Below are 12,517 nucleotides of genomic sequence, written 5' to 3'. Positions count from 1 at the left end.
GTAGGCATTTGGAACAACCACTATTCTTCCAAGAGCTGGCTGCCCAGCCAATTTGATCAATAGAGGGAGAAGGACCTTGGTAAGAGAGGTGACCAATAACCCCATGGTCACTCTGGCTGAGCTCCACAGAACCTGAGTATGGATGGCTGAAACCTCCAGACAGACAACCATTACTGCAACACTCCACCAATCTGAGGTTAATGGCAGAGTAGCCAGGAACCTCTCCAGAGTAAAATACACATGAGGGACTATGAAACTCTGGTCTGATGAAACTAACATTATTGGAGGAAGCCAGGCATCTTTCACCATATGTGCAATATCATTCCAATGGTTAAGCATGGTGTCAGCAACATCATGCTGTGGGTTTTTTTTTTTCAGCAACAGGGACTGGGAGAGTAGTTAGAGTTGAGGAAAAGCTGACTGGAGCAAAGTACACAGATATTGTTAATGAAACCTACTCCAGAGTGCTTTAGACCTTAGACTGGGCTCAAGGTTCACTTTACAATAGGACAATGACCCTAAGCACTCAAAAATGGCTAAGGGACAGCTCCATGAATGACCTTGAGTTACTAAACCACATCCCTAACTTGAAACTAATCAAATACAGACACCTAAAAAGAGATGTCTATCGACAGTCTACATTCAAACTGAAATTGCTTAAGAGGATCTGCAGAGAAGAATGGCAGAAATTCCCAGATCCAGCAGTGTGAAGCTTGTCACATCATACCAAGCAGACTCCAGGTTGTAATCACTGACAAAGGTGCTTCAGTAAAGAACTGAGTAAAAAGTCTTAATACTTAGGTCAATGAAATATTTCATTTTTTTATCTTTAACAAAGTTTCAAAAATTTCTAAAAACATGTTTTTGCTTTATCATTCTAGGGTATTCAGTGTTGCTTGATGTGAGGAAAATTTTCATTTATATGACTTTAGCACATTGCAAAAAGTTAAGGGGTCTGAATACTTTATGAAGGCACTGTATGTGGAGAAAGTGAACATCATTAGATTAAAAGGAAATGTTACCTTTTTTAATCTACTGTAAATGTCAGTCAGTCAGTCAGTTTCCAACCCGCTATATCCTAACACAGGGTCACAGGGGTCTGCTGGAGCCAATCCCAGCCAACACAGGGCACAAGGCAGGAACAAATCCCGGGCAGGGTGCCAGCCCACCGCAGGACACACACACACACACACACACACACACACACACACACACACACACATCAAGTCACTGAGATTAAGTAAGCATGGGAACTGTTTCAGAGAGGCAAATATGGTTTCTGTTTTGGTGGACACAATTAATTAACAATGCAGCAACAAACACAAAACAAATTAAGGTTATAAAACACATTAAAGCAATAAACATATCAGCAATGGATTAAATGTGTAAATGAAAATGAAGTTTAGAAACACAACAAACATGAAACTTGATATAAACTAAACACAAGCATGCAGGATTCAATGAAAGAAGACTAAGTGCCTGAAAAGTGCAAAAGTGACTGTTGAGTGAAAAAAATTACCCAAAACAAAAAGACCTAAAAATTTTTTGAAGTGTCAAATCTGTCCCTAAAGTCTGGCTTAAATATAAACCTGGAAAACAACACATCCAACCACAGCAAGTCTGTCTTCTTACTTAATTACTAAAGCCAGATTGATTATATGAAGAAAACTAAGCTCAAATAACAATGACAGGAATAGTTTCCCCTGTTAGTCAATGGCATCACTATCTTATACACCAATGTAAGGTGGATTTTCTATGTATTTTTAACCTCCAACTTGCCAGAAGATGTTCAGAATCGTCTTACATCTGTATTAGGTTAATTGTGTATGGAAACTAAAGAGATGCATTTCAGTAAACAATTTTCTCAGGGTACTCTTCTTTTCTCACACATCAGAAGGACAGGCATGTTAGACTGGCTGTTGAAGCTAAACTTGCTCAGTATGAGGGTTGGATCCTATAGCTCACCTTGATAGATAGAAGGGTGTATGATTGGGAATCAATTTTAAGAAGTTTATTTTTGTAATGTATACTTCCCTTGCATTATAGCACAATATATTGCATAATTACTTTGCTGTCCTATAGTGATTTCTAGAGAGATATAATTGCACGTAGGTTATCAAAACATAAAAATTTGTATATATGTTCAAAAAAGGCAGTTCCCTATCTCCACCCCTCAAAAAAAACTATTGGTAAGTAGCAAATGACTTCATTAGTCAGGTCCTTGATCAACGAAGGTCTTGGTGTAAAAATCCATCCATCCATCCATTGCCGAACCCGCAATATCCTAACTACAGGGTCACGGGGGTCTGCTAGAGCCAATCTCAGCCAACACAAGGCGCAAAGCAAGAAACAAACCCCAGGCAGGGCGCCAGCCCACCGCAGAGCGCACACACACACACACCCCAAGCACACACTAGGGACAATTGTAAATGTAATGATTGTTATTGATTTTCGCTGACTATGGAGACAGAATAAATCCTGCTAGTGCTGGAGGGATCTTCTACTGCCAAGATTCAATTTGATCCTTCATAGCTATTCTTGGATCCATGGCAACCTAAGACACCAACTGGTCTGAGCCACACTGTGCTCATGTATCACAAATTCAACATACAGGCTTGTTCATAATGTGTGCCTAAAGTACAGTACTTTTGTAACACATTTCTTTCAATATTATGCATCACTGAAAAGGTTTTCTCCTGTACTGTAATTTTATTTAAACCAATGTTAGGTCTGTAAATAAAGCTAATAAAAAACTACATAATGTTGCATATTGTATTTAATACTTAAAATAATTTAGCCAATACATTCTATTGAAAATTATTTATTATTTAATTGTTGCTTATTTATTGTATCAGTATGCTGCTGCTGGAGAATGTGAATTTCCTATTGGGATTAATAAAGTATCTATCTATCTATCTATCTTTGAAGAAATATCAACAGTACCTGGAATCCTCCAAGGGTTATTGTGATAGAGACGTCCAAAGGCTTATTGACAACACCAGCCACAGACTTGATCAAGGACATGAAGAGCAGAGGAAACCAAACAATGCAGATCAACAACATGACTATCATGCCACCCATTCCATACTTAACCACTTTTTTCTTTTTCTGTCCCCGTGGTTGTGGGTATCTCTGAAACAAACAATAATACTATTATTTCAGTTTCATGTCTAAGTGGATTACAAATAATTAGGATGAGAACCATTTAAATAATAAATTGCTGCGTTTTTCCATAAGCATCATTGTATCAAACTGGATTAATCTATAGTACAGTATGCAAGGTTTTGTAGTATTAATAAGTGTTTCAATTGCCAGACGTGAGTAAATTAACAAGACACATCTCTTTAGAAAATATATTTCTGTAGCTTTATTTTTTAAAAATGAAAATAACATTTACATTAATGCACCAATTCTAATCTTACAACTTAGATTTATATAAAAAAAATGTCTTACATTTGTGTACTTATTTAAAAAAGTATCATTTTAATGTAAAAACTACGATAGAGAAGAGCAAAGAAAATACTTAGTTTATATTTATACCAAGAATGTAACGGGTGAGGGCACCCTCATGGCATCTCTCCCCCAGAGATTAACCCAAGGAAGGCACAGAGGCAATAACTTGCATTCATTAAAAATAAAACACTGACATGACAGATGACAAATCACGAAAGCAACCTGAGGCAATCTACTTCAAATATGTATAGCACACCATAGTCAAACCTCAGTTCAAGACAAGAGCTGCTTGACAGGCACACTAATTGTGTCATCACACTATAAATGATGTACTGCATCTTAATATGTACAATATGCCCATATAAAAAAATAACTGTGTGATTATGCCTTAATTCTCTTACAATGATACTGTTTACCTTTTCAGACTCTCGCCAACATTTTAGTACAAAAATGTGAGCGTAAATATCTTCAACACAAATCCAGCTGGAGAGACTGAGTGTTGTGTCTGTCCAAACCCAGTCCATCACTGCCCTCAACTCTGTAAGGAAAGGCACAAGTCGGAACCTGTAAGCAAGAATATAAAAGTCATTTTATTTACATTATATTAAATTACAAGTTTGAATTAGCATTATTTTTATGTTTACTGTTATATTTGCTTTGAATAGCTTATTGGGGTTCTTTCAATTGACACCATCTGTTTTTTTTACCCAAATAGGAGGGTATAAGCCTAATGTGGAAATGGGGAAAAATAATTCCTCTCTCTCTAGTCTGAGCAGTTACAGCAGTAATTCTTAGAGAAGCAAAGTCCCCTTTAGTATTAAAAAAAAAACAACAACTGAGGGACAGATCTGTGAAGACAGCTGTCAATGGTAGAAGCAGGCCCAGGTAGATGTACTTCTGGCCTTCTCTGTTATACATTTGCAAGTAGCTCTGTAGGCTAATAAACAACTACAATGTGACACAGAGATTTGGGCTGAGCAATAATGTTGCAGACAAGTCAGTGAGTTTATAATATGGAGGAATATTATGGACAAGAATAAATAAATAGATAGATGGTATGAAAATGAAGGCTGACATAATAGAACAGACGGTAAGAGAATGGAAATGGAAGGGGTTAAAATTTATACTCGGGCTGCTAAAAATGCAATGCATTCAATTTAAGATTTTAGACACTAGATTTTATGGAGCAAAGGATTAGACTCAGGACTGCAGTTAGGTGGTGAGGTAATTCTTTGAAAAAAACGAAGTCAAGAAATCTACTCTCTATATATATAAAAAATCCTAAGCCTAAAAGTGCAACGATTTTATGTGACATTTTTTGTCGCACTTTAAATCAGGCTTATTTTAGAACCTACATATATATGTTTGGCATCAATCTTTTCAGAATTTATCGAACTTTAATGTGATGTTGTTAGATTTTCAGATTCTTATTCCCTTTTTAAATTCTAAACTAAAATATGAAGAAAGTCATGGTGTTAATATCAACAAAGTCATGGTTTTTATTTTTGATCGAGTAAACTTTCTTTCACAGGGACAAACTATTAAAAAATATATCTATTCATAACACCACTGTTTGTATTTAGGTGATTTAGTTAGCTGAAGGTCGAGGCGCCAAAGGCGCCAGGAGGGCTTGCCACCCTAGTTTATTCTATAAAGATGTGGTTATGTAAGCCTGCCAATATTATAAGAGTAACTATGAGGTATACCATAAGGGATCAAGAAAAGGTTAAAAAAATAAAACAATTGCTATGTAAGGTAAGACAAACAACAAACAGCATACTAAAAAATATCATCAGAATAAAGTGGCAAAGTTATTAAATAAATGCATCATCTAAGTGTCTCTTTAAAAACAAAAAAAAGATGGAACCAGATTTGCTTCAGGCCCCTGGTGCATTTAAGATGATCAAAATCCCTTGGCTCAATGGGATTTTACCAAAAGTATTAAAAAATTAAAAACATTATAAGTCTTTACAAAATATATTATGTCAATCACATAAAATGGGAGAATGGCCTGATAGAAAGTTGTCCAAGTGACTCTAATCTTATAAGAAAACAGACAGAAATGGAACACAGTAAATGCAGACCTACAAGTCTTACCCCTATCACTGTTAAATTATGGAAACTATAATCAGAAACAAATTATAAGTCTACCTTTATAAAATCATGTACAACATATTAGCCAGCACAGGATCATGAGATGAATACCCTGTGATCTGTGAACTGCAAATTACATGTGAAACTAGAAAACACTTACATCAGAAGTAACTTGCAGAAATGGAGTTTAAGTTGGTCAGAGACAAAGAGAGTGTTAGGGCACTGGAAAAACTGGTTACTTTAAACCAGTGTTTCCCGAACTCTGTCCTGGGGAACCCCTGTGGCTGCAGGTTTTTGTTCCAACCAGCTTTTGTTTTTAATTGGACTCCTGGGCTAATTAAGTGATGTGTTATTTCCCAAGTTGTGTGTTTTGGGAACAATATAGAAATTAGAAAACTAAGTTTGCTAAAAAAAAACCAAAATATATTAAAATGTACCAAGCAGTTATATAGGAATGATGTATTTTTTTCTTTTTAACAATATTTTCATCTTGATTTTCATTCTACTTTTCTAGGTGTTCTAATTGTTTAACTAATCCATTATTTACTAATCAGTGGGTCTAACGCTAAAGTAGTTGCAGCCTTTGATTATTCAGTGTTGTTTGCCAGTGTGTCTGCTCTGCTCATTTTTAATTGTCATTAATAAGGTAAAACGAAGGGGAAAAACTGCACAGAGAAAGGGCAAAATATAATGAAATCCACAAAAGAGAGTTAAGCATTTAAATCTATAGCAAAAGCAGAAATATTTCTAAATGTCTTATAAATGTAAAAATCACGCGGCTGTGCTTTTCTGAATGTAGAATAAGAGAAAAATAATACCAACTAATTAAATGAGATCAGTGTTATCAGGTGTTGTCACTGATTAGGAATCTGGTTGGAACAAAAACCTGCAGCCACAGTGTGCCCACAGGACCGAGTTTGGGAAACACTGCTTTAAACCAAGGGATGTTATGCTGAGACTCTATAAGATGCTAATTAGTCTGTATCTAGGGCACTGTGCGCAGTCTTCAACTCAGTGCTACAACAAAAACATAACAGCTTTATAAACTTCATAGACACGAGAAACCTAGTGTGGCCCTATGTCAAAGGTAAATCTTCTGCCTGCAAAGGAAAGTAATCTTTAATGGACCTTGAAATGGATGAGACGTAAATCGTAGTCAAGAACTAACAGAGGTTCATACCAGAAAAACTATCACCTATATTCACCAAAGTCCACAACGCTAGCCAAAACTCAATTTGAAGTAAGTTCTTAGCCCTGAAGTCATAACAGGAACACTAAATAAAACCACAAAATTTTAAAGTGGATCCAGAACAACCAGGAGGTACATAACATCAACCTTTATACTGTCACATTCGCAATGTCACATGCTGTGACTTCCAGTTGTCATGTGGTAGTAAACAGGCTAGACACAGCACACAATCTCTACCAAAAATGGCACTGTCTACAAGATAAAACCAAATGGCAGTAAGCCATCATGTACATTTTTAAGACATCCATAATGATGTAAAATCAGTAAATAGGACAACTGATCATTCTAATTAACTCTTGAAAGGTTACAAAAATACTGCTTGTTTAACAGTGTTGGAAGAATCTCCTTTGGAAACCTATAAAGCTATACTTTTTAAAACTTTAGGATGTGTCATCCCCTCCTACTCTGTGTAATCCTTGAGAAGCCATGCCATGTGCATCTAAGCATAAGATCAGACAATGTTGTGGTTCCTTTCTTTAAATATCCCTGTTTATATCTATCCATAAGGTCATCAATTATAACATTTAATCGTCATCAGAAAAAAAAAATGTTTACTCTCTTTTACCTTTTAGATCTGCACAATATGCGTGGAAGGAAGAAGTGGAACTTTTTAAAAAATAATTAGAAGTGTGATTTAAAGTGTATCTTAAGGATTTGTTGAAAGACACTTCCTTTTTCTGTGCTAATAAAGCCATTATTAAACCAGCTGACAAAGGGCCAGTGACCGTCATAATGGATAGGGCCCAATACATTTATGAAGCCCAAAGACAGTTAAATAATCAATTGCATTACTGGCTGCTAAAAAAATGATTGCAATCCAACACCAAACCAAAAATTGAGAAAATTTTGAATGGTTTATATGCAGATGGATTTATCACCAGTACACAAAAGAAATATTTAATTGGTTCAGCAAATGCACCTCATTTGTACTTCATTTTGCATTCAGATACAAATTGCCTAAATATTTTGATAATGATGTGCTATTAAAAAATGTGAGCTGCATACAACAAATACAGAACTGCAATACGGATTAAAGTGTGGGCTGCATACAAATGAGATGGTAGCATGGTACAGAATAATGTATGAGATGTATATCATCCAAAACCATTAAATGTCAGAGCAAGTGCATTGTAACTGAGGACTGTACATTTCCAGAGGTTGGTAAGTATAAAACTGGGAAAATGAGAGTAGAGACAGAGGTAAAAGATATACTGTAATTGTGAGTCTGCAGGTAGAGAATCTGTGCATTTGACATGAAGTCAATCCTTTCAGGAGTGGTTGTTCCAAAAGCCTTTCCATGATAAAACACTATATTTTAGTCTTATCTATCAGGTATTTGGCTGACAACTCTAATATAATGTCTTTTAAATCTTACTATCAGTTAACTCCTATGTACATTCAGTTCTTAGATTTATACTGTACTCTGAATTTGATGTCATTATTAGATTCTTCCCAGTGCCCCTTTATTCCTTGTCATACATCTTTCATTTGCATTTTCCCTAATTCTGTCTTGTGATCTTGTGTTGTTATAAGCTATATTGCTTTGTGCTTCGTAAAATGCCTTGCTATATTTTTCTAAAAATGTTTTACATAAAAAAATATTTTGAATCAAAGCAGTAATAGTTTTGTTAGTTAACTTGCTCATACATATACTTACCCTTGGAATAAAAATAGGTTTACATAGTTGTAACTTTTTGTTAAGAAGTTTCCAAGAACACGTGTTGGGTAACCACAACGAATCTGGTATGCAGACAATCCAAAGTATATGCATTTTACAAAGTACCAGAGCTGGGCCACAGTATTCTGACTGAATCGTCTGAGGATGAGGAAGGCAAGAGTCAAATGAAAAGTCAAATAATTATTTACATTTATGTTTAAATCAATGCTTGAGAAAGGAGCAGAATGAAAAAAAATCTCTTTGCAATTCATAGATTTAAACTGTGTTTTTTTAAATGTAGTACTGATTTCACATAAAACCCTTACTTTTTCTAGAATTTACAATTTCAAATATTAGGAAAGCATAATATGTAAATAGTTTTAAGAACAATTAACAAAAAAAATTTTTGGTTTGGTTTACCTTTTAAAATAATTTTATTACAGGCATTTATTAATTTCTGAATTTTAAATGTTTATTTTTTCCTGAGTACAGTATTCACATTTTTATGTGTTGTCTGTAAATACTCACAACTGCAAATATGGTGTAAATAATAATAATTAATATAATAATAATAATAAAGATGATGATGATGATGTTGGTTATCCATCCCTTTATTTTCTAACCAGCTTATCCACTTAAGATTAAAAAATCATTCAAGACAGTGTCTACAGTATCAACCTCTGAAAAGATTGTGTTGCTTTTTTCAGAAAAGTAAAATGTACACTAATACAGCAGAATCAACAACGAGAACTGGCTTCTGATTAACAAATTGACCTATACCAAATTGCAGATTTTCAAAAATGAGACTGTTAGTCTCCAATCAGCTATTTCTTAACATACTGTATTTACACTGAAAAGCGCGCAGCAAAGAATGAACTACAAACTGCATACCTTACTTGCAGTGATGTCTGGCATTGACCAGAAGTATATATCTTGAAATATGGACCTTAAAGGGATGTTTATCTAAATACTGTGGTGTGCGCAGTGTGAATGGTCATAGAATCTTGTGAAACAGCACAAGACAGTGGGCTAATATTTCATAAGCTCCAAATACTTTTCTCTTCTTAACCTGTCTGGTGGAGAAGAATATTATACTAGACGGACTAGATGCAGTAATCTGAAATGCTAGTACTTTTACCTAATACTGAAAAGCAATTCATTACCAGTGGGGGTTTAAAGATGATTTTGGAGTAATGATATGATTTACTAACCTAACTGATACTTTTTCTCACTAATGTGTTTCTGTTGAAAACACTGCAACTCTGCATGCCTGTCATTCTTAACACATTTTCCATGTTAAAATAAAACTGAAAATGCTACACATGCTATATGATAATATGGATAAGCATCCTGTTCATGTGTAATACCCAAACCTGAACAGCAGCTAACCCTCTGAAGTCAGTTAAAGCAGTGCAAGAAACAAACCTCAAAGGTGTAGAGCAGAGTAATGCCCTATCCTGTATGACTGTTATGGAGACACAGAAGAAGCCACAATGGTGTACACGTTAAATACAAGAATAGATTATGACAACACAATGCTTTCATTGTATGTAATGCAAAAAGCATGAACCACAACAACTAGAACTTTAAAACATAATCAGTGAAGCAAAGCAAAAGCAGAGACTCCAAATCAGCAAATCTCATAAAGTAAACTACAAAGAGATCAGAATGATCAGAGTCTAAATTCTATAACTTTAAACAAAACTTCAAACTAGTGGTAGGCATAGAGGCTTTTGGCACAACACTAGTGCACTTATTGTAACTAGTGCTCCTTTATATTCCTCCTGCTGCTTCCATTATTTGACTTATGCATAATTACTGTTGCCAGATAATTCAATGAAACAGGATGACTAGAGGTAAACCATAAGTGGAAGACAGAGACACTTACGTATCTCTTCATCCTAGATGTGAACTTAAAAACTTAGAGTTACAGCCTTGTTAATAATAATGAAGAATATATTTTCTGCTACCATAACATTTCTATTATAATTCTTCAACCATATGTGGCCATTGACCTTTTAATGAACTGAATGATTGCATACAGAATATCCATGTATTCTTTACAAATTAGACCAAATGTTTGAAGAGAAATTTTATTGTCTGCTCAGTAGACATGAAAGGCAAAAAAGAAGAAACCCCAAGTTACTTTTCTTTAGTTAAGTCCATTTTATATTTGATGAGTACTGACTACAAATATGATGATTTTGCTGTTTTATATGAAGCAATGAAAATATTTAATAAACATTAGGCCTCTCACAAGAGATCTGCCTCATACTAATCAAAGACAGTGGGATTTAGGGTTCTCAGCAATGCAATAGCTAAATTTAACAAAAATAATACCATATATGTATTTTGCACAAGGCAAGTGAATTCTGTTAAAACGTCTACATGTAAACCCAAAGCAACTAAAAACACCACTACATTTCATATGTACCTCTCAGTTACACTTGGCAAGATGAAAAACATCCAAAAGTGAATTCCAAAAACAAGGATGACTTGAAAAATAACTTTTCCCATGACTGTTTTCCTGAGATACAGAGCTCGATCCACTACCATAGTTCCAAATTGAATCAACACCATCACCAGAAAAGCCTCTGGAACTTGATCCTCAGAAAGAGAAGATGTTATATCAGCAGCAGCTGAATGTTTCTGTTAGAGAGAGAATTAACAGAAGAGTCTAAAAATCCTTTTCTGAATATTTACAGTAAGTGTGGTAAGAAACATTAGGAAATTTTGTATCGTTAAGATCAAATTTTTCTCTTGGCTTTTTTTTGTGCACTACAATTTATAACTACACACAGGTTAGCTTTATTAGACTGCAGGTGATTTATAATCTCTAAAAATATATTCCATGAAAAATTGCTACATAGTACTATAAATCTTAAAAGTCCTTTTTAAGCTGTAACATAAAATGTAAAGTTTGTCTTAAAGTACATAAACACCCAAACATATTTTTCTTATGGCACTAATGCATTCATGTTATTTCTTATTCAAACACATCATTAACTTAGTGCAACGAGTGAAAAATATAAGAAAATCTAAGTTTCAAAATAGTTAACAGAGAATCTAAAAAATGACAACATACCCCAAATGCCCAGAAGCCAAACACAATTATAATGAAATCCACTGTGTCAGCTAAAAACATCAACACATAGACGTCTGTTACTGCACTGTATTCTGGATGGATCAGATTGTAAAAAAATTGACGAATGGGTATATAAATCTCAAGTGTCCTGAAAGAAAAATAAAGGTTTGTAATTTTAGTATTGATAGGTCATTTTAGCAAGTTGTCCTGATATGTTACAGAAATGGCCTTTAGATACAGAAGAAGAGGGCAGTTTTGTTAGAAAAGAAAATCTCTGCATGATGCAGTTAGTCAGAGTCATTTAAAGAATGGAGAACATCAATGAAGCCTAGACTGTTGCTCTGACAACAAATGAAGCAGAACATTACATGAAGTCCGGGCAAATTATCAATGAAATAGATATTTATTTTTCATTGTGACTTTAAATTCAAATGGAATCTAGGGTAGTTCTGTACTCCTGAAGTTAGTGCCATATTTAATTTAGAGATTCCTCACTTTGTAGTTAAGAATGCATCCTGGCAGTTTTCAATTTATATTTGCTATATGATACCATTAATCTACCTGTTATAATATGAAAAGAACTATGTTTCGTTCAGTCCACATGCTACAGAGAAATGCCTAAGAATATTTAAAAATAGTGAACATGAAATCTTATGTGACAGTATAACCATATCATCTGCATGAAGCAGTCCTCTCCCAACCGATTAAAATTAGATAATTAGATAGATAGATAGATAGATAGATAGATAGATAGATAGATAGATAGATAGATAGATAGATAGATAGATTTGGTTAAGATGGGTGTATTCCTTGATTATTGTTCCCCCAAATTAATCATTCCAGAGAAACTGTCAAAGTGAAAGCTGGTTTTTAATTACAGTTACGTAACATATTACAATACATAGTACTGAGAAAAAATAATGTTTCTGAAATGTAATTACTTTTTAAAATGTAAATACAAAAGGAACTACACCTCATT

At 34.4% G+C, this 12,517-nt stretch overlaps 1 protein-coding gene across 1 annotated transcript in view; it reads right to left on the bottom strand.

Annotated features, from left to right (window-relative positions):
• The window catches only part of LOC114653397 (piezo-type mechanosensitive ion channel component 2), a 558,353-nt gene that overhangs the window by 21,321 nt on the left and 524,515 nt on the right, over nt 1–12,517 (bottom strand). Inside the window, exons 44-48 of the mRNA XM_051928878.1 lie at nt 11,539–11,686; nt 10,888–11,102; nt 8,454–8,612; nt 3,870–4,017; nt 2,944–3,132 (exon numbers count right to left, since the gene is read on the bottom strand). Coding sequence (XP_051784838.1) covers nt 2,944–3,132; nt 3,870–4,017; nt 8,454–8,612; nt 10,888–11,102; nt 11,539–11,686 — 859 coding nt within the window. The remainder of the gene's footprint in view (nt 1–2,943; nt 3,133–3,869; nt 4,018–8,453; nt 8,613–10,887; nt 11,103–11,538; nt 11,687–12,517) is intronic.

Source organism: Erpetoichthys calabaricus, chromosome 6 (assembly GCF_900747795.2).
Source record: "Erpetoichthys calabaricus chromosome 6, fErpCal1.3, whole genome shotgun sequence".
NCBI classification, from domain to species: domain Eukaryota; kingdom Metazoa; phylum Chordata; class Cladistia; order Polypteriformes; family Polypteridae; genus Erpetoichthys; species Erpetoichthys calabaricus.
Note: the sequence above shows the minus strand (reverse complement) of the source record. Positions and strands in the feature narration are given on the sequence as shown.